This window comes from Diadema setosum, chromosome 11 (genome assembly GCF_964275005.1).
Source record: "Diadema setosum chromosome 11, eeDiaSeto1, whole genome shotgun sequence".
NCBI lineage: Eukaryota > Metazoa > Echinodermata > Echinoidea > Diadematoida > Diadematidae > Diadema > Diadema setosum.
In genome coordinates this window covers 24585878-24613548 of record NC_092695.1, presented here as the reverse complement: position 1 = coordinate 24613548, position 27671 = coordinate 24585878, and the positions used below count along the sequence as shown (strand labels likewise).

At 40.3% G+C, this 27671-nt stretch overlaps 1 protein-coding gene across 1 annotated transcript in view; it reads right to left on the bottom strand.

Moving 5' to 3' along the window:
* LOC140235192 (nuclear pore complex protein Nup98-Nup96-like) overlaps nucleotides 1–27671 on the bottom strand; it is a 57201-nt gene that overhangs the window by 9841 nt on the left and 19689 nt on the right. Inside the window, exons 5-22 of the mRNA XM_072315227.1 lie at nucleotides 27272–27438; nucleotides 24138–24245; nucleotides 23487–23667; nucleotides 22675–22880; nucleotides 21499–21621; nucleotides 20515–20668; nucleotides 19580–19777; nucleotides 18990–19065; nucleotides 18062–18164; nucleotides 16793–16867; nucleotides 15901–15954; nucleotides 14609–14716; nucleotides 13786–13907; nucleotides 12776–12880; nucleotides 11122–11345; nucleotides 10308–10538; nucleotides 9810–9949; nucleotides 282–491 (exon numbers count right to left, since the gene is read on the bottom strand). Coding sequence (XP_072171328.1) covers nucleotides 282–491; nucleotides 9810–9949; nucleotides 10308–10538; nucleotides 11122–11345; nucleotides 12776–12880; nucleotides 13786–13907; nucleotides 14609–14716; nucleotides 15901–15954; nucleotides 16793–16867; nucleotides 18062–18164; nucleotides 18990–19065; nucleotides 19580–19777; nucleotides 20515–20668; nucleotides 21499–21621; nucleotides 22675–22880; nucleotides 23487–23667; nucleotides 24138–24245; nucleotides 27272–27438 — 2585 coding nt within the window. The remainder of the gene's footprint in view (nucleotides 1–281; nucleotides 492–9809; nucleotides 9950–10307; nucleotides 10539–11121; nucleotides 11346–12775; nucleotides 12881–13785; nucleotides 13908–14608; nucleotides 14717–15900; nucleotides 15955–16792; nucleotides 16868–18061; nucleotides 18165–18989; nucleotides 19066–19579; nucleotides 19778–20514; nucleotides 20669–21498; nucleotides 21622–22674; nucleotides 22881–23486; nucleotides 23668–24137; nucleotides 24246–27271; nucleotides 27439–27671) is intronic.

Below are 27671 nucleotides of genomic sequence, written 5' to 3'. Positions count from 1 at the left end.
ATCCATCCATCCATCCATCCATCTATTAGCTATCTCTTCCCCCTTCACTTTCCTCTAGTCCATATACATACAATTTTATTCCTCTATCTCTCCTCTCTTTCTCCATCCTTTCTCTACCCACCCACTATCTATCAATCTAATAATCAATCAATCTATCTATCTATCTATCATCTTTCTCTCTTTACTTTAACCTGCTGAGGAAGGACTGATTTTGCTGTAACACGCATTCCCATAAACACCTGCCCTAGTATTCTCGGGACTTGTCTTCAACGGATTAATACCTTCTTCTGGCCCTTCTTGGCAGTCTGCTGGGCCTGGGGCTGTGTTCCGTCCTCCTCGTCGCTGTCCGTCAGGCCGTACTTGGAAAAGTGCTGGACCTGGAACACCCAGGACCCCGTCTCGGGGCGATACTCGATGAACTTGGCCCCAAGCTTAGCCGTGGCCCTCTCCAGTCGTTCCTCGTACTCGATGCTGGCCAGCCTCTCTGGGTCCTGCACAAAAGAAGCAAAAAAAAAAAAAAAAGCCCCCCAAAAAAATTCAACCAGAGCCACAGAATGATTAGTCTACTTTATGATCCTAACAACCATGGCATTTGATGAAACACCATCCAATGCTGTAAGAATGAACATGCAACAGTAAGTCAATTAATAAGTAAATTTACTGATGACATCAATTTATCAGTGTCAAGTCATTTAACAGGGCAAATTATTAACTATAAATATCAGAGAAAATACAATAAGTTCCCTACAGTTATATGAAGGGTCCAGTAAGATGAATTTTCGATGTTTGTACTTTTGCTGACTGTTGGTATACCACTACCAATACCATAGATTCACATGGACACAATAACTGTGTCACCATTACCACTGCAAGAAGTAAACAAGAATGTCCACATCTTGGAACTATTTCACATTCACAGTAGTCTACCTTCCTATCCCTGGTCCAGCACATTGAATTAATCAGCCCAGATGGGAGATACAAGACTGCATCAGTATAACAGCATAAGGCCAAGAAAAAAAAAAATGTGACCGACTCTTAGTCCGGGAGCCAGCGGGGGTCAGCCTAGCTGAAAAGGTTACCAATTTTTATGTGTATAGCAATTTAGTACATATGCCCCTGAGTATGGAAATGCACGTCTGGCTGGTCATCGGTGGTGGGTGTGGCCAGGAGGGCCACAAAAAGGACCCCCCAAAACTAGGCTAGCCTAGCTGGAAAAGTAACCTCATGAAAACAACTGGAACTTGTTCGTTACACTTACAGGATAAATGAATGACCATTGCCAGACGTTTTAAGTGGTGGGGGGTAGCCGCCAGACGCTCTTAAAGGCCCAACTCCAGCTAGGCTAGCCTAGCTGAAAAAGTAACCTCATGAAAACCACTGGAACTTGTTCGTTACACTTACAGGATAAATGAATGACCATTGCCAGACGTTTTAAGTGGTGGGGGGTAGCCGCCAGACGCCTTGAAGACCCAAATTTTTCTAGCTAGGCTAGCCTAGCTGAAAAAGTAACCTCATGAAACCCATTGGAACTTGTTCGTTTCACTTACAGGATAAATGAATGACCATTGCCAGACGTTTTACGTGGTGGGGGGTAGCCGCCAGACGCCCTTAAAGACCCAAATTTTTCCAGCTAGGCTAGCCTAGCTGAAAAAGTAACCTAATGTAACCCACTGGAACTTGTTCGTTACACTTACAGGATAAATGAATGACCATTGCCAGACGTTTTAAGTGGTGGGGGGTAGCCGCCAGACGCCCATAAAGACCAAACCTTGTCCAGCTAGGCTTGCCTAGCTGAACAAGTAACCTTGTAAATCCCACTGGAACTTGTTCTTTACACTTACAGGATATATGCATGACCGTTGCCAGACGTTTTAAATGGTGGTGGTGGTGGGGGGGGGGGGGGGTAGCCGCCAGACGCCCTCAAAGACTCAATTTTACCAGCTAGACTTATAGCCTATATATAGCTGGAAAAATAACCTCCTGAAACCCACTGGAACTTGTTCTTGTGATACACTCAAAGGATAATTGAATGATTGTTGCCAGACAATAGCCGCCAGACGCCCCAAAGACCAAACTCTTACCAGCTAGGCTAGCCTAGCTGAAAATTAGGAAAGTAACCCCATGAAACCCACTGGAACTTGTTCTTACACTTACAGAATAAATGCATGACCGTTGCCAGACGCTTTAAGTGATGGGGCGTACCCCCCAGACGCTCTCAAACACCCAATTTTACCAGCTATAAGGTTCACATATTATTTCAGAAATGATAGCAGTGTAATTCCATAACAATACCGCTTGCTTGCGAGTTTACCTGTGTATAATCTATGCATGCCTTATTCTTTTGTTCTGCTTCCTTGAGCCCCAACTCATGCATTCTTATGGTGACTCTCCCATGTCATCATCCTTGTTCATTGCAATTTGTTCTATTTTTTTGAAAATATTCTTATTCTTCATCCCAATTATCACAAATTCTGAAACTCTGTCCTCAGTATAACTAATTTATAGTTGTACAAATGTAAAAATCTGAGAATCACCCGGAGGTCTCCTTTAATGGGGGAGTTTCTTGAGCGCACAGGGAAACATGCTTTAAAACATCAATAGGGCAAGTGTTGAGACGAAATACTGTAGAAATATGAGAATATACAGTGCTGTGGTTTTGGTAGAAGAAATAGGGTATCTGTATTTGTCTTCAGTGATAACCAAAAAACTTATTTGGAAAGAATAATAGACATCAAAAAAGAATTGCCCAATCAAACATGTCGGGATTTTTCTCAAACATCAGTGTTCTCATTTTCTTTGCAGTATAAAAAAAAAATAATAAAAAAAAACAGGGCCGGGTACAGTATCCGGATGGAAATTGGTGGGATGGGCGTAAACCCGCGGGTATTATAACATACTGACGTGCGTGAAAAAAAAAGAGTAAAAACTACTTTCTTTCTGTGCCCTGGGGAGAAATATTCATCAATTGCATTTTGGAAATGTTGAAAATCACAACTTTTGATGAAATTGTCAGTATCTCTTCTTATATGAAGGCTTTTTTTTATAATTAAGTTTCTTTCCTCTATGACCATGATAAAACAAACCCCTAATGATTAAGACAAAAGACAATCAAAACTTGGCAAATGAACTCTTTGGACATTAGCAAAAGGGAATACATTAACAGCTTTTGCAAACACTTTATACAATTGTCTAATACTCCATCAAGCTCATAAAAAATACAATTCTACTGCAACAAGAAATCCATTCAGTAAGACTCGTCCTCGGTGTACATAGCTTAAAATGCCAACTTTTTAAAAATAATTCCCCAGCTCTTAAATTTACTTTAAAAAGGGGAAGTAAAGCTCAACACCTTTGGCCTATGACTTTTTAGGTACCGTATCACCTTATGGTTGAGGAGATGGGTAAAGAAAAATTATTAACGAAATAAAACTTATAGGAACATGTTTCACATGACCTCACCGTTTTCTTCTCTTAAGAAAGAAACGAAATCTGAAAATTGTTCAAGAGTGTTTTTGAACATAGTACATTGCAAAAGCAGAAAAATCTGTGTTTTTAAGAAACATAACTCACAACAACAGGGAATTCCTGTCGTGTCTAGTATTGCACGTTTTTGGTTTGGAGGGTTTTGGATGCTATTATTTCAAGACAAGTTTATGCTCCAGCACTTCGCATGAACTTAAATGTAAAGTAATGATCAACCTCTCTTGCCAATACCAACATTGCCAACATTGCCAACTCAACATTTGCTGTTCTTCAGTAAAGCATATGACAGAAACATATGAGAAACATGTCTAAAATTCATATGAATAAGCTCACAGCAACAACAAAAATATTATGTTATCTATAAACTAATACTGCATGTACTTAGTTTCGAGGGATTAAAGGGGCCCTGAAATCCAAATGCATGTTAATCTGTGTTGATTTATAATACCCTCAACATCACTTTTGCGGTGAAAAGAATATCTAGAAACATTTCATATATTTCTAATGATTTTTTCTTTTATTTTTCTTCAGATTACTTGGGAACGCCCACAAAAAAATCCTTCCAAACCAATCAATATTCATATTCTTGAGATGACATCATCTGTCAATCATTGCTGAAGTGCTGAAATGTTTAACAAAAGACATTGGAACGCACCTTCCCCTCGACTCAGCATAACATTGCATGTTCCCTCGCCATGTCTTTTTTTAGTCACATTAATATGATGCGAAATGACAAAAGCCCCTGGTACGTGGCTACCAGCAATTAGACATCCTTCAACTTCTTTAGCAAATGAGCTCATGTGTATCATCTTCTTGTTGAGAAGACGAAGATGAGTAATGATAAAATAACCAAACTATCAACTTTCCTTAACATGTTTTACATGAAATCATTATTGCCTTCTCGTAACGAAATTGAAAAAGACCAGAACATCTGAAATTGTTCAAAATCGCTTCTTGATAACGATGAAAGCAAAGGAAACTTAGTGTTTGTAACCACTATGACACGTGTCTATACATACAGATCTGTCATGCTCATAAGAAACGTAACTCACAGGAATATAATTTTATACAGTAAGTACTTGGTTTGGAGGGCATTTAGATGCCAACTTTTCTAGAATAATACACCAGCACTGACATTAACTGATGAAAAAAAAAGGAATGCTCAGCTTCTTTATCCAATTAGCTCATAGGTCACGTGTAGGTAATTCCTTGTAGTTGAAAAAAAAAATGAGTACACATAAAAATATAGACTTCCCGTAACATGTATCACAGGTCATGATCTCCACATTTGCTCCTCTTAACTTAAAAGAAATAAATATATATTTAAATTTGTTTTAAATGACCTTTAAACAATATGAAGAAAAAAAAATCCTGTGTCTGCAAAGGCTTGACACGTGTCTAATACTGGGTCACGCTCGTATTAAACGTAGCTCACAGGAACAAGGAATTCACGTGTGTATAAAATAATACTGCAGAGAGGGTCCAAAGTTGAACCCTTTATTGAGGGTGCGAAAATGTCTCCTTGGGTACATCTTTCCACCCACACTAATTGGTGCTAGATTGCACCTCTTCTTGAGGGTGCATCTTTCCACCCACACTAAGTGGTGCTAAGTTGCACCTTTCTTGAGGGTGCGATCTTGCACCCTTTACCTTTCGGCGCACCTTTGCACCCTTTACCTTTCGGCGCACCTTTGCACCCCGTGTAGCCTTTACATCTTGGTGCAACTTTACATCCTTTCATGAGGGTGCAAAGAAACACCCAAAGTTCCAAGATTGTGCCTTGTTTTGAGGGTGCAATCTTGGAACTTTGGGTGCTACTCTGTACCTGCAAGAAAGGGTGAAAGTTACACCCTCGGGAGCAACTTTGCCCCCTTGAAAAAGGCGCAACCTCGTACCTTTAGGTGCAACTTTATGCCCGAAGGATGCAAGAATTAACCCTCTCTTGAGGGTGCATTCTTGTGCCTTATTGGTATGATGTTGCACCTATGTGGTGCTTATTTGCTCCATGACTGCTGCAAAATTGCTCCTTTAAAGGAGCAAGTCAGGGTCACTGCCTGCTCCTTTATAGGGACAATATTGCCCATCATCTGAAGGTGCAACTTAGAATCACATAATCGGGTACGATTTAGTTCCTTAACTATACTCTAAACCTTGAATAGTGCGAACTGATGTAAGCATATTCGCTCAGTATATAACTTATGTTGTTGTTGCACTCTGCAAAGTAAATAGGATTAGTGTAACTTGGATCTTGTGAATCATGAAATGTGTGTGCGTGTGGAATTTGTGAGTTGTGAAAATGTTAATGTAAAAGTTAACTAAGTTGTGTTTGAATAATATACTGAAACCAAAAATTTACCCAATTACCTTTTCAATAAGGTGAGCACTACTAGTATATCTATCAAACAGTTAACCTTCTCGGCAAGAGTATACATCTGCACGAAGGAAGAGGTGAAAATATGATATGCAGTTGTCTGGATACGTTTTATTCAAAACGTTCTTGAATGCGTACTTATTCACATAATCTATAAGAATAACATATGCTTCTTACCAGTACTCAAAGCCTCTAAAACAAGAGCATGCTTCTTACACTTCTAAAGTATACACCATATCTTAAAAACAAAATGTAAGAGGATTTAAGAAGCTGTTTGTACGCATTCAAACGAATCCATATTTCTATCTAAAATCTAAAACGTGTCTTGTAAAATGGGAATTCGTTTTATAATGACGATGCCAATTATTGTCTTAAAGTCCTTATCACGACATGTCTTGGAGTTCACGCTTATTGAAAACATGAGATTCTTGGCACGTAGATTACAACTATGGTTTAAAGAGTTAACTGAGATACGCATACCGTATACGGGCATTTCGATGAAAACATTTAAATACAAGGTACTGTAAATAATATGAAAATCAAACTTGATACCAGCCCTTATCGGCAACCAATACCGACTATGGAGGACTGCAGTTATAATTGTGTTCAGATATTGTTTTGGGTGATACACGCATGCCGACTGATTTGGGATCAATTCGAGTCACTCGAGCTGAGATTCCGGAACTGCAATGAGCAAACCATCATTATGCATAACAAAGTGACTGAGAATAATGCGAGCACCAGTTTCTGTTTCGCTGCTCTATACACAGAAAGTTGTTTCGTTTTCCAATCCTGTGCAGGCACACAGAGATTTACAGAATTAAATCATCTTTGGCTATAACGCCATGGTCGCGTGCAAAATGAATGCAGCTTATCTAACTTAACCTGTTACTGAATAGGGGACTACTGTATATTCAATTTATACATTATTAATCGGATGATAGAACCTGATGTCAAAGAGTAAATTGCGGATATCATATAATATTGTCAAATTCACTTTCTGTTCTATACATAGTATCAATGGAATGTTATGAACCACTTCAGCATTACCAATCATTATTTCCCTGAAACGGCTGCATTTGTATGAGCGGGAAGAGTTTGGCATCATACATAGCAAGAGTCGTGACTACAAAACTAAATAGGGCCTACATGTATTATACAAGGTTTTAGGACACTTTGAATCATGCCCCCCCCCCAAAAAAACAAAAAACAAAAAACCAAACAACAACAACAACAACAACAACAAAACAACAACAACAACTTAGTGAAATGTTGTACAATGTATGCCCTACTTCCATTAACCTATGATCTTTGACCTTTGAATACATGGCCATACATTTTTTCAACGAATAGGCATTTGGATGTAACGTAGGTATTATATAAAAGGAAAAATGTTTTAGGAAAATACATTTAACCACTTCAGAAATAATTATGGAACAAATAGCAAAATATTGACACGTTCACTTCTTCCGTAATGACATGACAGAAAACTTTCCTCACCGAATCGTTCTGCCGTAATTCATGAGCAAGTCATGGACATATACTTAGTTCGATTAAAAGTATACATTGAGTCATTGCAAAAGCATCTAATGAAAAGTATGCTTCAGAACGACATCATTGTCATTTTATTCTATAACACTAATAATATAGAGCTATTGGTCTGCCATATTGCCTAACAGGTCGTTGTCCTCCTACCACGTTTGTTTAGCTAATAAGGCACAGAATTTAATTTTGCACTTGTTGCCAAAGACTCTAATCTTCTTTACCGCTATTCTCAGACATGTATGCTGGTGCTGTATGAATTAGAAACGGAAGCTTACAAATATTCACCATCTAACAAGGCAAAAGCGAAGTGATGTCTCATCCACGTATCGACTTTGTGATTACAGAGATTTTCAAATGGCATAGGCCTAGTTCATTGACTTTTTGACTGTTGACGTAGTCGGACTTCACCAATATTAAAGGTACTAGCCCACATTTGCAAACCCACGAAAATCAAAACTGCATAAAACAGGTCCAATATGACTTCAAGTACAAGTTATAATAGTAACATACCTCACCTGTCGCTCTTTGTCTATACCATTCGATAAAAGAGAGAAAATCATCGTTTTAAAATCAATTTTCAAACCGGGTCAACCCGACCCAAAATCGAATTACGAGCGCGGGCTATAGCTACGTACATTGTACATGTAGCACGTACGTGGACCGGAGCTATAAGCGAGCGTTATACGCATGCATACGGATTACGGTGCATTTTCATTTATTTTTATGAAAGTAATGGACTAATTGGAACGAAATTTTGCACAGGTGTTACTGCAATTATACCCAAACTCCATGCTAACTATGAGACCAATTTGCTGCAGGTTTATAAATGTGGGCTAGTACCTTTAACACTTGACAGCAATCATTAGATGATCTGAGGAGTGAATTTGGTGGTCATATAGCTCAAAAGTGTGGAAAGTTATTGAAAGAACACCAGAATACCATGTCGACAGTGTTTATCAGGTGAGATACAAACATAGAATAAGTTCCAGTGGGTTTCAGGAGGTTACTTTTCCAGCCAGGGCTATAGTCTAGCTGGTAAAATTGGGTCTTTGAGGGCATCTGGCGGCTACCCCCCCCCCCCACCCCACTTCTTAAAACGTCTGGCAACGGCCATGCATATATCCTGTAAGTGTAAATAACAAGTTCCAGTGGGTTTCATTAGGTTACTTTTTTAGCTAGGCTAGCCTAGCTGGAAAAAGTTGGGTCTTTGAGGGCGTCTGGCGGCCACCCCCCACCACTTAAAACGTCTGGCAATGGTCATTCATTTATCCTGTAAGTGTAAATAACAAGTTCCAGTGGGCTTCATTAGGTTACTTTTTCAGCTAGGCTAGCCTAGCTGGAAAAAGTTTGGTCTTTGAGGGCGTCTGGCAGCTACCCCCCACCACTTAAAACGTCTGGCAATGGTCATTCATTTATCCTGTAAGTGTAACGAACAAGTTCCAGTTGGTTTCATGAGGTTACTTTTTCAGCTAGGCTAGCCTAGCTGGAAAAATTTGGGTCTTTAAGGGCGTCTGGCGGCTACCCCCCACCACTTAAAACGTCTGGCAATGGTCATTCATTTATCCTGTAAGTGTAACGAACAAGTTCCAGTGGTTTTCATGAGGTTACTTTTTCAGCTAGGCTAGCCTAGCTGGAGTTGGGCCTTTAAGAGCGTCTGGCGGCTACCCCCCACCACTTAAAACGTCTGGCAATGGTCATTCATTTATCCTGTAAGCGTAACGAACAAGTTCCAGTTGTTTCCTTGAGGTTACTTTTCCAGCTAGGCTAGCCTAATTTTGAGGGGTCCTTTTTTTGGCCCTCCTGGCCACACCCACCACCGATGACCAGCCAGACGTGCATTTCCATACTTAGGGGCATATGTACTAAATTACTATATACACAAAAATTGGTAACCTTTTCAGCTAGGCTGACCCCCGCTGGCTCCCGGACTATCTAAAAATGTCCCTGACTCTCGAGATATAAAAGAAAAAAAAAAAAATCTTCGCTATCACGATCATGACAGCACAATATTTCGATATCGATGGTGCAATTATTAGCGCTTCGGCGCAGTTGCCATCTTTTCTCATTTGAGTTTCACAACTGTTATCTTTTTTTTTGCAATTTATCTTTTTTAAAAAAAATCAATTTATCTTGTTTTTATCAAGTCCGCATGTGTAGTAGCATGATTCTTTTTGTTTCGTTTTAAAAACATGCGCTTGTTTTCACAAGTTTGTTTGTTTTTTTACTTTACCATATGGTGCCACACAGTGTCGGCTTCACTGCAAAGTGCGGCAGTAAAATAAATTTAAAAAATTGACCCACCGACCCTATTTTCATATGGCCCATAAAGCCAATACAACTTTCTTTTTTTCCCCCTTATTAGGCACTTGGTTTGTCTGTGGGCCTAGTTGGGACAGACAGTGCACATTACCTTGATGGGTTGTCTTGTTGACTTGTCTATGGGCCAGGTTTGGTCCAGGGTGACCTCTGCCTTCTTGTTCAGTCCGTCGCCCACCTCTGGTTTGCAGGTGTCGTCTGGATAGATCGTGATCTCCTTCCGCCGGAAGTGAACTGTGGAGAGAACCATAAAAGTGGTTTTTACTCACTAATCTAGCTAAACAGTTTCTGCACCATATAGTAAAGAATAAAGAGAATGAGATAAAGGTACTTGAGTATTAATTTCTAACCTACAATCCTAGAAGCCAAGGTACACCTTCAGCCAAGTTTTACCTTTCTATTGCATCTTGAAGGTCAAAAGTTGAGAAAAGTAGCTATAATTCTCCCCATTTCCCATCTACCTCTTTCCTGACCATACCTCATATGAGTATAATGATTGATGCATGAGCCCCAAAGAGACACACACAATGACATCCATGACCTTATCATTAGCACTGGACATCTTACAAACTTGTATGATGACACAACCCACCTATTTCGTCCAGGTTCAGACCCTTCACGTTGGTCTTGCCAGGAAAGAAGACGCTACCGTAGCGCTCCCTGCCCACCGTAAAGTCCTCCACGTAGCAGTTACCGCTGTCGTCCGTCAGTTCTGCCAGCTCCTCCAGGTTGGGGATGGTGTAGTAACCGGGGCGACGCAGGACCACCCTAGCCGGGTGGGGCGGGGGCTGGTTCTCCTGGTCTATGACATCATCACTTTCACCTAGCAAAACGTTTGGTGGAGAAAATCTTAGTTTATGGCCACAGCACAGCCATCAACATTCTCAAAAACTGACAGGTTTTAATCATAAAATATAAGAGAATACCAATGACACACCTGACAGTGACTAAAATTGACAAGACTCTCTTCTTCCTAGAAGACACAGTACCAGCCTGAGTGAGATTAGATCTGATGAAACACATAAGATTGAATTACCTTGACTATATAAAACAGAGGGAGATAGCTGTTAAAGAGTATTGTGACCCCCCCCCTTTTTTTTTTAAGAAGTGATATTCATATCAGCTTAAAAATGTGCTCTACTCCGTGCTAAAGTGGCCATCAGAACAAAAGAAAAAACAGAAGACAATGCACAAATATGAGAGTACAGAAAAGATAACAGAAAACATGTATACAAGCATATCAAGCTGCATTTCCCACATGAAAATTATTGAATAAGTGCATGAGACAAAGGAATATATTTTTCTCCTTTCATCAGATGGCACACTGAAGTCCAGCTGATGGTTTGCCGTCTTTCAAGAATGCTTTTGGAGGAACAGCTACACAACATTTGGCACGACTACCATACCTGTGAGGTCATGCGATGAATCCCCATGGCTACCTCTGCTGGTGTTGGCAGGACCCGAATCCTTGGGCGTGGTCGGAGGAGGGCCGGAGGTGCCTGGTGGAGGGTTGGTAGACATAGAGCCGATGGGAGAGGTGCCTGTGCTGGAAGAGTGGCGCTGCCTGCCGCCGGGCTGCGAGTTGAGAGCCTGGATGGTGCAGTCTGCATCTTCAGACTTTCCTCCAGGGCTTTCGGGGGTAAGCAGGTGGATGGGAAGAACACAAACGAAAAGGGTTTGTATATGGGGCAGTTATTTTCCCATGCTACAAACAACATATGGTAGCATTCACATACCTGCCAACATTTCAAGATGAAATATCTTACTCATGGATTGCAAAAATATTATTTTCTATGCAAACTGAAGTTAAAAATCTTACTTTCGGTCAAATCTTCAGAAAATACACATGAAAGGTATATCTAAATATTTTTTTAAAATCTGATTTCTCTGACAGAAAATCTGATTTTGCTATTTTTAACGTAAAAAATCTTACTGAATCTGATAAAATCTTACTAGTTGGCAAGTATGCATTCATTGCATTACATTATAACATTTGTATAGTGCCTTTTTCAAAGGGTGTGACGGTGCGATATATCACATATAGTATTACTGACATAAATTGGGACTTTAAATGCCTCTCACACAATAATTTTGATGGTATATTTGCTGGGGTGGGTTAATGAAGTCGGAAGTTTGGGGCATATACAAGAAACGAATGATGTCCAGCCCCTTTGTAGGTCTTTGGAATGAACAGTGAAGTTTGCTCAGAAGACTGACAATGGTAAGTAGATTAATGGGTACTTGAACATTAGATGAAAACAACTGTAAGCGAACGTCAAATGCACCACACTAGCTTTTATCCATTGGGTTTGCCTGTTGACATTTTGCCATGAGATATCCAAAAACAAAGTAAAACAAAGCAATCCTAATAAGCGGTTTGTCACCCTTTTAATTAGAATTGCTTTGTTTTAGATATCTCAGCCCCTCCTCCTCCCCCCCCCCCCCCACCTGCTAGAACACACTGGTTTAGAAGCCCCAAAAGGATTGCGTATAAAATATCAACCATTGTTTTTAAAGCCATTCATAAAGAAGCCCCACAATATACAGTATTAATGAACTACTCAACTTCACTAGCTTTCTTTCTTTCCCATTAAATAGTGCATAGAATTCATTACTATCATAATTACCCCACTCAATTATTCCTTTTTCATTTACCATACTTATGTTCAAATATCTAACACTGCTGATTACCAAACTAAAATACATGCATAAATGTTCTAGTATTCAAGTGAAAAAAACAAACAAACAACATAAAATATTATACTGGATGCACATAAAAATGAAAAAAACAAAACAAAACAAAACACATAGCCAGAGAAAGAGTACACAGGTTTATTTGGGTTTTTTTCCCCTCTCTATTTGTCTTTCAAGATATGCCATCTCAGACCTGAAATACAACAAATGTTTGATTTTTTCATACTTTCATTTAAAAAGTTTTGGCGACCATATGTACAGAGTATGTGTGAATTCCCTTACAGAAAAAGAAATTTTGTGTTGAGTAATGCCCATAACAAATATCACTGACATGCTTCACCACAACGTTAATTGCCGCTTAATTACCTGTCCATGGCACTGGTGTCTGCCAGAACCTTTGGTTTGCTGAAGAGGGAGATCTCTGGGGTGTTGGTTTCATCCAAAGACCGTCTTGCTGTGGGGCTGTCCCTGCTGTATAGATATAATAGTGGGGTAAAAAAATCAAGTATGAGTGCAAGAGTGGAAAATAAAGGTTTACATTACCTCATCATTGTGACAGACAATTTCACTGGGAAACTAACTGTTAATATTTATTTCGAGCATGTATACGCATCCTTCATCACATGGTTCTTAACCCTTCTTCTCTATTAAAGGAGAATGAAACCCAAATATGTATGTCAATTGAGTGAATGCAGCCACACTAGCAGAACACATCGCTAAGAGTTGAGGAAAATTGCACAATCCATTCAAAAGTTCAGAATTTTAAAAGCTTTTGTGTCGCCGTTGCCATCGCTGGATGAGAAGATTGAGAAGATGAGAAGACTGCAACATATTTTGATGTCAAGTATGAACAATGATGTAAAGAAAACTGCACGGAGAAAATTCAACATATTTTCACTGGCCTTTCAGAAAGTAGGGAGATGGTTATTACCCTTAACATAATGTCAGCAAACAAGTGAAAGCAATGTGAACTTTTCATTGAAACTGAATTTTTTTGGAATTCTGATAACTCCCTTTGAATGTAGAAAATTAGGTTTTGAGGAATTAATTTTTGTTCCTCTTCAAAGTAGAAGTATTACTCAAGTGTATCCATAGGCAACAAATTAATGTTTGTTTTACAAGTATATCTATAGAATCAATGGTGACAACTGCTTACTGGATTAAAAAAAAAAAGAAGAGAAATACATAAGACTACACAAGGTAATTTTTGCTGGAATGCTTTTTCAATCTACTTTTCATGCAAATTTCATACACTGAGGGCACCAAGGACTGGTTATTCGCATATCTTTAAGGCTTATGATGGATGTGCATTTTTTTATTTCTTCTTATACCTATGTTCATTTCTTTTAAAGAAGTGCAAAGGGGATCCAACTGACTCATTTTCTGAGGCGTCGTGCACAGAGGCGTGTGTCTGGTCCCGGGGGTAGACGGGCAGGGGCGATGCCAACTCGTCTGGCTTGACAGATGTCCTGGTGCTGGGACTGTTGCTCTGAGTCTCCTGGGAGGACCAAGCCAGTCGGTAGAGGGAGGGCGGGGCGGGAGGAAAGGAGAGAAAGAAAGCAAAGTCAAAGACAGGGCACACGTTATTGCGAGAAGAGACTTATGTTTCAACCACACATCGAAATCAGTTCGCAGATGCGGTGTGCAGAGACCGCAACTAATGCCGTCTGTCAAGCTACAGACAGTCTCCAGGGACAAAACTGCAACGTTTGAAGCGAGACTGGCATCTCGTATTTCTGCATCTGTGGGTGGGAGAGCTTTAATCAATCTTTGCTGGAAGCCATTTCCAATGTAAACCTGTCATCATTGCCTCTTTCTCGTGAAGAGCATCAAACAAATGAAAGATATTCGATACTAGTTATCTGGTAAAAACGAATTAAACAACAAATCTGTACGTCAATGCCACAAACCTTTAAAGATAATCTCTTGAAATCTGACATGATGAACATCACAAAATGACGGCCTTGCCCTTATCATGCACTCCGCAAAGTTCTTGAGTCTTGCCTGTTTCCTGCCAATTTCTCATCCCAAAGCGCTCTTTCCCACCCTCTACAGAAAAAAAAAAAAATACCCCATCCTCTTCCGATTTGTTTTATTTTCTTTTTCTAACAGATGGATTCAGAGAAATTGGGGAAAAACCCCAAATAATCTGTCAAGATGCATGAAGGGCATTGTCAAATCAGTGCCAAATATACTCACATCAAGGGATTTGTTCTTGATGACAAGTTTCTTGATGCTCCGCCGCGTCACAAATGTCTCCGAGTTCAGCGTGCTATCCTCCTCCTCAAGGCCATCAAACAACTTTGACTGCCATGGAAAGAAAATAACAACAGAAGTGATCAATAAGGGGAAAAAAGTTTAAAGGGATGGTACAGTTTTGGTTGAGATGGGGGTTTGAGGTTTCCAATGTTTTTTTATGATGATCTTTTGAGATACTGAGAAACCTCTTATGAAATATGAAAGGACATATAATTCTAAGAGGAATTAAACGTTTATTTGATTAAAATTGGTTTTGAAATAGCTGAGATATCTAAAACAAAGCAATTCTAATAAAAAGGGTGACCCACCTCTTATTAGGATTGCTCTGTTTTACTTTGTTTTTAGATATCTCAAGTCATTTCAAAACCAATTTTAATCAAATGAACTTTGAATTCCTCTTCGAGTTGTATGCTCTTTAATATTTCATACGGTGGTTTCTAAGAACCTCACAAAAAGTTAGAAGCTGAATTCTCACCTCAACCAATACTATACCATCCCTTTAACTCAGGAGCCTAGAACTTTGGTGCATCATTAAGAAGGTTTACTGACTCTCCCTTCAGACTCTCTCTCTCTACGATGTGCCTTCAGTGTGTGGCAACAGAACACACAGAGAGTTGATAAAGATGTGTCTGCATACTGAGAGAAGGTCAACACTTCAATGTTTACACAAGGCACTTTTATTCTCAAACTGAGACAGGTGTCAGAGTTTGAAGCCTCTAGTTTGGTCTCCGTTTTGGTGTCAGCACACAGCAAATTTCACCATGAATAGGACTTTGTATAACATAAAACGTCATTCGGGAAAAATTTTACAGCATGACAAAAGTAAGAAACATTGAGTGGATGTTTGTCCATCATTACACATTTACACACACAGTTTCGTTTTCTGTAATTCTAAAAATATTTTGTATCAGTACTTTTATCAAACTGCATTTACAGTAGTATACTTATTTGTAATGGAGATGTCACTTGTACCACACTACTTATTCTTATGTTTAAATGTACATCAGTTTTGATAATCAATTTACCACATTCCCAATAAACTTTGAATAAGTGACTTAAGATTGAGGTGAATTTGTATCACAGTCCTAAACGACACATGACTTAGTGATGGGGGTGGGGTGTCACAGACAGCCTCCATGAATGTTAGAGCACTCTATAGCCATAATCACAGACAGACTATCACAGCATAAGACGATACTTCAGTCAGAGTTACTTCTACGTAATAAGCTCACCTTCCCGACTCCTCTCTGGATTGGCTTTGGCTTCAACTTTGCTCGGGCAGACACCTTCAAAATCAACAAGAAATGAAGTAGAATCATCAATTCATGAATTAATTATGCATGAATATGTGGCAGGAGTACATGATATTTTGCAAGGGGGGGGGGGGTAGGGTCATCTCAAGACACAGAGACAGAAATTTCCCACAGCCTATCAAGACAACTCGAATACCTCGTCTTGTGCAAGATGTCATATGACTCAAACAACCCTTACCTCACAGAAAGAAGTTATATTAGGAAGATGTATAGTGTAAGGACCAAGATCAGGAGTATGCAGATTATCATTTTTTTTTCTGGGTAATACTCAACAGCCATCTCCTGTCATCATGTGGAAAAATCTGTTAATTCATGATTCTCAAACAAAGGTCCCATGTTCAAACCCCACAAAGTGCTAACATTTCTTTATAATAAGATCATTTTTTTACCCACAATGCTCCTTTTGTACAAAGGGTCCCACTGCATAAAACTATAACAATGTTACAATCAATGGCAGTTATCAGTGATTTCTTGGCTTTGATTGGCCATAGAATAGTATTGCTATGGTTTTTACCAGTGACTATTTTAAAGTTATAGTTTTATGCAACAGGCCTCAGGTGTATGAATGGGTGCCTGCCTTTGTGTGTGTGTGCATGTGTATGTGTGTGTGTGAGGGGGGGGGGGGGGGTCATAACAGCAGGGCCCTAGGGCAGAGCAGTGGCAACACTGAAGTGGCTCCTGACTAAACCACATTATCATCATTTGTTACACCAGAACAACAAATGGAAATTTCATGTGACCCTGCTGAAATGATGACAACAAAGTAGCCAGTGTCTTGGAACCAGCCGCTGGAATTCGCAAGCCTTCATACCTTGTAGTGAGATGGTGAGCTCAGAGACTTCTGTGCCGACAGAGTGGTGACTGCATCCTTCTTCTTGTCCGGGTCCTGTCATCAAAAAAAAATCATGAAAATTTCATTTCAAGGATACAAAATTATAAAATGGTAGATAGAAGTTGTAGAGAACATTTGCCCATAATGATAACAAAAATGGAAGACTACATATCGTGTCTGTCTGCATAAATGCTGACATGTGGAATTGTGCATCTCACGACTCCACGCCTTACAATATCACCACAGCTGTGATCACTCCATCTTATCAGTCTCTGGGTTATTCCAATGCTCTTTTCTCCAGACATTACCATGCATTATTACCTCTTACATAATCTCTGCCATACCCTCATCTCACTCCTTTCCACATTCACTTCCTCCCTGTTGATCTCATGCTTAGACCGAATGCCATATGCCAACGTTGCACACTGGCACTGGTCCGACAGTCCCTGACCAGTAAGAATCACTGTCAGACCAGTAACATTTTTAGGAATGCACTTATAGTAAAACATGGAAAAACTGGGTACCTACTGGTCTAACAGACAGATCAGACCAGTAGAAAAAATGGGTCAGTGTGCAGACCTGCATATGCATGATTTTTTTTATATTGGACACAATCTGTGACTAAACCACTTGCCATGTGAAATCAAAGCACGGCAGTCGCTCATATGTGATCTCTCTTCTCATAGTCAGTGACACACGGCACTACGACGTAGCCACCTCGCCTGCCTCCCCTCTTTCACTTTCTCTTTCTTTTCACATCCATCAGTCACATCATCATCAACATAATCTTCATCAAACATGTGAAGGTGCTGCCATTCTACATGAATGCATGGACACCCACTCCTGCAACAGACTGCTGGACAAGCAAAGCGAAAGGGAACTTGGACCTTATGAGTACACGATACATCCATCGTTGCCCAATCACACGTGGACGAAATATACTCTGAGCTCCATTACCTTCATCATCTTCAGATCATTACGATGACAGCTTTATTAAATGTGCATGCATTACATGTTTTCAGTGGTAAAAACTGGTGCTGTTCTAGGGGAGACCGGTCTTAAACTTGTGACACAAAGTGCTTGTCGAAGGATGAGAGGTGAGTGTATAATATGGCAGTAATGATGGTTGTGACACTTTTAACAGCTGAAAAATTTGACACGTTCCTGCTACAAAGAAGTTCTAAAGCACTCTTGTCAATATTATTCAAAAAAAAGATTAAAGAAATGAAGCCAGTACACAGTACTCACCACAAGAATGTTCTTGAACAAGGGATTGTCTCCATACGGCGAGTTGAAGAGGGTCATCAGCTGCTGCTGTACCTGGGCATTCTGGTTGGTGTTGGCTGCTTGTCTGTTAGCAAGAAGTGGGGAGACACGTTACAGAATGAGGCTAACGTATTGGAAAGACGCAAAAGTCCTCAGATGGATGCCACACTTGATCACTAAGTAATGCACACTTTACATTCATACCGAATAGTTTGTATACATATCATTGTTAAACTCTGTATGCCAAATGCTCATGCATTGCACATGATGAATTTAAGTCTATTTGATTTGTCTCCTCCATTTCTGAAAAAAACACCCCACAACTTAAAGGGTGTGTACAGTTCTGGTCGAGGTGAGGATTTAGCTTTTAACTTTTTGCGAGATATTCAGAAACCACTCTATGAGATGTCAAAGAGCATGCAGTTCTAAGGGGTATCTAAAGTTTATTCGATGAAAATCGGTTTTGAAATGGCTGAGATATCCAAAAACAAGGTGAAACAAAGAGATCCTAATAAAGTTGTGGCATGTCGCCTTTTATTATTAGCACTTTTTTGGATATCTCAGCCATTTGAAAACCAATTTTCATCAAATAAACGTTGTATCCTTCTTAAAATTACATGCTCTTTCATATTTCATGAGAGGCTTTTCATTATCTCACTTAGGAATGTTCAAAACATGAATCCCCACCTCAACCAGTACTGTACAGTCCCTTTAACATACAGTCATTTAAAATATAAAAAACAACAAAAGACCTAAGAAGTCTTTCACGCATTTATGGGGTAACCTTATGTGAGATTGATCATACTTGTCTAGGTGACAGTGCTCTGAGAAGAGAGTGGGCAATACAATAATGATGTTCACTCTCCTCTGACATGAAGAATCTAATAAGCATAAAAAGTCCTGGACTTACCCCCCAAGTCCTGTCCCTGCACCCAGTCCTCCTCCTCCAAGACCTCCAGTTCCTCCAAGTCCACTCCCAAAGGTTCCTGGTCCAATGTGAAGGAGCACAATATGAGTAAGACTACAGCAAATTACAAAGCCCACACAGTTGACTTTAGACAACTCACCTTTCTCACATAATGTCTCCTGCTGCAAGTGGGGCCTTTGTTCACATTTGCTGACATTCATTTGTCACTGAGCAAGGGGAATAACCATTTCACCTTTGCTCAAAGAAAATATTTCCACTTTTATATTTACCCAAAATACCACATAAGACTGATGCTACTCAAGAATCATAACAAAATGTCATACCAGTTTTTTAACATTTCCTCAACTTTGAAGCTCAATAATGACCTACTACCATAATTCCTCTCCTTATTTAGTTCAGCCTTTGTCAACAACTTCTAATCAATTTACCTTTGCCTACTAACAATTCTTAACAGGCTTGAATTAGCTGACTATCCTGATTCCACTTACATAAGTAACCTCCGGACAATGGGGTCACTCAATATCAGGTAAAAAGAGAATCAAAGTATGCCACCGAAAGGGAATTGAAGTCACCTGTGGTTCCAAATGTTGTTCCTAACCCCGTTGGTTTGCTGCCACCAAAGAGGGAGCCAGAGGTGCCGCTGCCGAATGTGGTACCCAGTGAGGACCCAAAGCCGCCACTGGTCTGGCCCGAAGTACCAAAGCCTGTGGTGCCTTTACCGCCAAACAGACCTGAGCCACCAGATGGATTTGACCCAAAACCTGTTGAACCTCAAAAGAAAACGAAACCGATCAAATAGAACTTGGGTCTTCAAGAGCACATTCATCTTGATTCTTACAATTATATTGCAAAACTCTCTGCTTTCTAGTTACCCCAACTGAATACATTATTATGTAAAACAATACATTCTACACTTAAACTGTCTTCATGTTTTCATTACACTGATACAACACCTTTCTGTACACAATGAAGGGGGTACCCAGATACAATGATGTTCCATTTTACTAAGGTGAATGCTAATTCAGAGCCACCAACCTCTTTGAATACATTTTTAGCAATGTTCTGTTGAAAATTCAGCAAAATACTACATTCTGCCCCAAAACGCATTACATTTTCTTCATGAAATAGACAAACCTGGCATCTGCAAACATGGATTGCGTAGGCCACCTATGGAAACTTTTCTCCAAGTTTAAAATGTTTGGGAGGTGTGAGTGCTTAAAAAAATGTATCATAGAAGAGCTAAACATACCTGGTTCTAGCAGCAATCTTTTTTTAAATGCATAAATATGTAACTTGCCTCACATGGTGATACAAAGCTAAATGCTTTTAAACACATTGTTATATACCTGGGTAATTATAGATATCCCTTCAGGCTTTACACAGCAGCTAAAATTGTATGGTATAGCAATTTACAGATTTCATGCAATTTAATACAGGCAGTGGAAAGGAAACGACAATATGAAATCCTGTCTTCAAAGTTAAGGTTAAATCCGACGAGTTAACTAACCGAAACCTGTTCCCGTTCCAGTGCCCAGCGTCAGGCCCGGCTTACTGGTGCCTCCAAACAGACCACCTGTACCGGAGCTGGTGCCAAGACTTAGCCCCGGCTGACTGGACGGGGTGCCAAAACCCGGAGTAGACTTTCCAAAGAGACCACCCTGCTGTAAGAAACATTCAGCAACACAAACAAGAAAACGATTGTGGTGAATGACATAAAACAAAACCTCTAGAGATTTTATTTGGAGCAAAGGAAGCTAGGGTTTCATTAATGCTCACATTTGTTAGAATCAAGTCTTTAAACCAAGTACATAGAAACTATGGTGGTAATTGAGCAGCACCAAGTGGAGATTTCAAAGGCAAAACATACCATGATCACTTTGGAGGCAGGGAGATATTTCATATTACTTAAGGGAGTAGTCAATGAGGGAAAAAACACACACACACATCATAACAAAAGATAAAGATACGAAATACAGAACTGAGAAAGGTTTGCTCACTCAGAAATCTATACACCCTGGGCAGTGATACCCCTTTTCATTACAAAAACAAACAAACAAAAACAAAAACAATCTAAGCACTTTTCTTGAAAAATAATCAATCAAACAGAAAAAGAATAAAAAACAAACAAACAAGAGTACAAGATTTCACATTCTTCGCTAGCATTGGGGGTATTAATGGTTGATCATCAAACACTCCTCCCTTCCCATAGTGCAATTTTTCCTTGAAACTTGAGATAACTGCACCACTACTTAAAAACACCAAACTTGTATTCTCCTGCCCTTGTACTGGTGGAATAGGTTGAGCACCAGCTAATACAGATTCCTCTTGATTTTGCTTACAAATAAAATTACATCTGAAACCTTAGCGCCAGCCAGAGGTCTCTGATCTGACAAGATCCCTTTGATTCCCAACGATACAGACATCTGATTGTCCACAAAAAAATTGAATGGAGGCAGCATCAGAGTGACCATCACAAAATGTCTGAAATTACCCCGCTTGGCTGTCCAAAGGTTCCGCCGCCAAACCCGCCGGTCCCAAACCCGCTGGTGCCCGAGGCCGGGGTGCTCCCAAAGAGGCCCGTGCCCTGCGCCTGGGGCGTGCTGCCAAAGAGACTCTGCACATCGAACGGGCGAACAAATCGTGAATGAAGAAAAAGAAAGATATGAACACAGAAAACATGAAGAACATTTAATGCCTACATGGGGGTGTCATGTCTTATACATTTGTGGTATTCACAGCAACTTCACATCTCACATTTCTCAGGACACATGAATATTGGCATCACACACGAGATACATGAATTGAATGCCAGCAATCATACAAACTATAAAATCTCATGAAATCAAAACACAGACATTCCATTCCAATATTGAATGTCAGCGGGGGAAGCAGCCCTCACTAGGGTGGCTTGTAATTGGGAGAAGATGCATGGTAGTGTATTATTCAAATTGAGATGGTGATTGAACAACATTTTCAGTGGTAGCTGATGAGAAGAAAACCATGACATTTCAATTTTTTTCTTTTCAGATATATATAGTGTGCAGACAGAAGATGTAGAATGGTTTGTATTTGACACATCTTACCCAGAAATTATAATCTTTCTCCTACTTGCCCAAGTGGGCATTCTGGCAACAGCACAATACTTAAAATACAGGCAAGTGCTCATTCATATCACTTGTCTAACAACAAGTCTTAATTGCCCCCCCCCCCCCCCCCCCTCCCCAGTAAGCAGGCATATGCTTGTATCACCCTGCCTGGTCTGAAGCTAGCTGCTGTCTACAGAAGAAAACACGGGGCTTTTATCATTCTGGATTTTTTTGTTTCCATTTTGTTTTGTTGCTTGTGTCATTTTAGGGAGCAGGGTAGGAGAAGCAGGTTTACAAGAGGCTACTTTAAAAGCTGTTATTTTTGCCAAGGGTTCAATTTTTGCGAATTTTGCAAATCAGGATTGGGCTGCGAATTAAAAACACACAAAAATATCACCACCCGACCCTGATTGCATTAAATTTGAACCGGCATTAGTGCACTTACGATACCCCTCGATGTCAAATCACAAAAACAACATCTTGTGAAAATGTCTGTGACCTTCTCATTTGCAAAGAAATATCTGTACGTGAAAAGAGCAGCTCTTACAATGAATAAAATGCACACACAAGCATGAAAATACCTTTGGTTGACTCTGCTGGCTCTGACCAAAGAGACCGGTGCCCGATCCACCAAATAGCCCTCCGCTAGTGTTGTTGTTGTTCTGCCCAAAGAGACTCTTGCTGCCAAACAGGCCACCACTCTGCTGCTGCTGCTGCTGCTGCTGCTGCTGTTGCTGCGTGCCGGCGCCGCCAAAGAGGCCGGAACCCGTCCCAAAGGAGCTGGGAGCTGCAGATTGTTTTGTGGGTTAAACATCACAGAATCAGAATCCTGAAACCTCCTCTTTCACCACATATTTTGATGACTTATGTAGCAGACTAGATCTTCAGTAGAAATGCTCTCTCTCTCTCTCATCACCTTCATCAACAATTGTTCATTTTTTCTACCTTTTTCACAAAACTTTTTGTTCTGACAAGCCAATCATTCCACATGTTAAAGAGAAGTATTTACACAGCAGACTAAATTTATGCAGTCACACAAACACACACACAAACATACATGTGCATGCATTGTCTCACAGGTGAAAAGAAACAAGAGCAGGATGTTACGGATCAAAAGCTCTAACTTTAGTCTCAGGAAAATAATACAGAACAGAGTTATTCTGCGTCTGTGTCAGGCTAACATTCAACATACCAAAAATAAAAATAATAATAATGATAATAATAATCATGCCTAACTATCTGTTGACTGGTTCAATCTCAATCAACATTATATTCATTACTCGCTTCATAAAAGCACACATTATATACAATAAAACATTTTGGTGAAGTTTCAATGTGGTTTCAATCATGCTTCTCTCCAGTTGTCTCGACAGATATCAAAAAGCAGACTTACTGCTTCCAAATGTACCCTTGGAGGTCTGCCCAAAGTTGAAGCCAGTACTCGCCGAAGAGCTGGTCTGTCCAAACAAGCCACCCGGCTTGTTGTCTGTCTGCGAGATTCCAGTTGGCCCTAGCAACCCACCTCCCGACGAGCCGCCCTTCCGGTTGCTAAGGTAGTCCTCCACTCGCAGCTCCTGCAATGTTATCGTGCAAAAAGATGCAACATAAATTCATCAAAATACAGAGGTCTAAAGAATAGTGATGCACATTTTGCATTTTCAGGAACAAATGGCATTATATTTCACAACATATATTCTGCCTGGTATCCAAGATAATCATGACTGTATGCACACAAAAAAAAAAAAAACCCAAGAAACTAATATGCAGGATTTTATGAGACAAAAACAGGAGTCAAATGCTCGAAGTTACTTATAATCATTAAAGTTTACAAATAGTTGACATCTATGCCGTTAGAATAGTAATGCAGAAACAGATACTTCAATTATCATTGTATGCCAAGTCAGTTAACAACGAAAGTGACAACAGCAGTAACTCTACCATACATGGTGATGTTAGGGCACATCTACTTCCTCTCAAAAGGATCTGGTGTCAGTGTATGGAGGAAAGGAAAGAAGAGCAATGCACAGTTAAAAGCAAAACCTACCTCAAAGCTCTTGTTGGTATATTCCTTCATTGCAGTGATGACCTGATGCTTGGTGGTCACATTGGTGGACACACCATTCTTGACCATTGTGTCTGTCCCTGAAACAGGCTGATTGACAAACAGGACATAGAAAAAACAAACAAACATATGCATTAAACATTCATTATTTTGCTTTAAGCCACAATGTACGACAACTCAATGGCTACTTACAGTTGTATTACTTCACAGAACTGTTGTATCTGTGTAATAGACAATACTGTTTAGCATGTTAACCTCAGTTTCAATTAAAACACACACACACACATACATTCACACAATTCTACACTATACTACAATTAACGGGATCTTTATGGAAGCTTGTTCTTACAGTTGCATAGAATGGGTGTGTATTGAATCCATTTACCTTTGATCCAATTACCATGAATACCCGGTTAGGACATTGAACTTTGACCAAAGGTCTGAACAACTTTCAGAATCATAAATCAGCTATCAGAATCCAGGAGCACACTGTGTAAGAATAACAGCTTACTGCTTTGATTGACACAAATATATGTGTTGTAATTCTCACACAGTAATAGTAATTTCAGCTACATCTGCACAAAAAACAACAACTTTTTCACTTAATCAGAGCTTGCCCACTTAAACAGGGCTTCAAAAAAAAAAAGAAAAAAGGATGTTACATACACTCAACCATCTCTATTGAGTAAATATGGATTAAGGACGACATGGGACTGGCATGGGTGCAAATGTAGGAGTATTTTTTTTTTTTTTTTTTGCCAGACTTCTTGCCAAAAGAGGAAGGGAAGAGAAAAGTATAATCTGTAAGTTGACAAAGCAGGCTGCAAGTCAAGTCTCATTCATTCCATCCTGCCGAATGGATTGGATGGGCGCCTGGACTGCATCTCTCTCACATTTTTGGATCTCGATGTGAGGAAACAAAGTTCCGTCCGACAGTCCTCGCTAATTTTTCGCTCCATCAACTCCCTAATTGGGTCGACCTTGGTCATGTTGTTTTTCTGACTCGTTTTCCCCCTTTCGGAGGAGGGGCACATGCCTCCGCTCCCCCCGCTTCCAACGGCATCGCGACGAAGAGACGGATCGCACGAGAACATTTGAAGCATCAAAACTATACCATCCTTAGGAAGCGGGATGCAAGACTGCATCATGGACGATGTCCTGCACAACAGGTCACTCATCAGAGGCTAGTTTATGCTAATGCCAGGCTCATCTTTGTAAGTCAAAGCTCCTCTTAATTGAGAGATTATTAAATGAGAAGGGATACAATATTTGTTCCCTCTTCCCTTTTCAAATTTATTTTTGTTGTTGTTGTTGTTGTTGCTTTAAAAGGCAACCACTGATTATTTCCCACTCACAATGATAGTACCTATTAGGAAAAAGAACAACAATCAATCAAACAAACAAACATCCATCACTGACAAGTTTCTTCACTTCTTGCAAATTTCTTCACACTGATCACTGGAAACAGCAAAATGAGAAAAATTCATCCAGGTTGAAACATGCAATCTTGCATTCATTTCACATTTTTGGGTACGGACAATTTTTCATATAAACCTTTTCCATAATATGTTTCAGTGTTTTTTTGTTTTTTTTTACTTCTTTACCAGAAAAAACAAACAAACAAAGAAACAAAAAATGTTGGCCATAAAGTTTGCATCACTTCCATATGGCAAATTTTAAAAAGAAGCATGACAACGAAGCATAGTGGGGGAAAGTCTAAATGTGATAACACGTCCCGCAATCAACCCCATAACTCCCAAATCAAATGTCAAGTCCAATTTTTCCACCCAAATCTAGACATATCAATCCACGGAGCTCCACAGTAGAACCCTAATCTCTCAGGATCTGCTATCACCAGTGATCTAAACCATGCTTTTACAAGTCTGCAAGATTATTCCGGGGAGGGGGGGGGGGGGGGGATAGGGCACAGAAAGAGAAAGAGAGAAAGAAAGAGACAGAGAGAAGAGAGGGAGAGAGAGAGAATGACAAGAAAAGAAAGGATCTCGAAACTCCCTGTTGGGCTTCCCTGTTGGGCTTCAGTCCCATGCTGCTGTGGCTTTATAACGCGATATCTAGCCTGGCATCGGGGCGTGAGTCAGGCTTACGGATGGGTTCCCTGTGATGACATACGCAGGCGCTGTGTCATCCACATTCGTGCTGACGGACCCAGGAGCGCAAATGTTAGGCCAATGAGAGAGATGTGGGGGAAGACTGCAATCTGCACAGACAATGACTAAACAGAGGCAGAGGGGTGGGAGGGGGCGACATGCAAACCGGCAGGTGGATAAGAGTCTGGGGAATTAAGAAAAATCAAATAGAAGCCAAAGTTTTAAACGCCCTGTGCAATGGGACCACCTAGTCCTTTTGAACCTGCCCTTTATCCCTGAATGTGCCCCTCGAGGGATAAAGCCTGTGCCAAGATGCCACTTCAACTCCCCCCCCCCCACATCCCCCACCCCATGCCAGATTTAGTTTGCAACATCGACAAACAATCTCTCTGATACTAAGCATTGATATTTTTGCCATCATTGATTTGACAAGCCCACCTGAGAAAGACAGAAAGAGAGAGACAGACGGACAGAGAGAGAGAGAGAGAGGGAGAGAGAGGGAGAGAAGTTTCATGCCCACAATAGGATAACTTCCGCACACAATGCAAGCCTCAAAGAACAATAGGCCTTGGGACAAGTGAGTAATCATACAATCTTACAACTGACTGTGGTGCACATCTACGTATAAATCTCGCACTCTGCTATGTGTTTTTTTCCCCCCACGGACAACGTCAGCTACTCTTCCAGGCACAATGAAACCACTTTGGCTCGCAACTCCTGAGCCGTTACAGCATTCCCTGAAAACGAGTCAAAGCTACGATGACCATCTTTGAGCTTAGAGGTGGTTGATCCAAGCAAACAGACAAGATTAATGTAAGCAAAAAACACTCTCACTTGATATCAATGTGAAGGAGGACATTTGGTGCAAAACCTGGTGAAACTAAATGAAAGAAAAACAAAGTCAATAAAAACAAACCAACAAACAAAAATATCACGTCCCTCTGTTTCACAGCAAAAGCATTTCATCATATTCACTAGCTTATGGAAAATAGTGAAACTGACACTTACGTTGAACTTGATGGTGGTCCCATTTTGCTGCGTGGCCCCAAACAAGCCCCCTGTGCCCGAGGATCCAAAGAGACCCCCTCCGGACTGAGTACTGGTCTGGCCAAACGGGGTGGAGCTGGCTGAAGACTGACCAAACAAGCTGGTCCCTGACGTCCCTCCACCAAATACTGGACGATGCAAAGAGGTAGAAAGTGAGGTCAAGGGTCAGACAAGTTGATGAAGACATGGAATATAAGTGGATATGGTACATGTATTTGATCACAGGCAATAATAAAAAAATGCAGAATAAGAAGCAGGCATGGCATTAACTCAGTCTGAGCTTAATTTCTTCCAGCTGCTTCTCAAGGCACTCAAAGCATAAATAGAATTGGTCGCAGCACACAGATGTATATAATTCCAT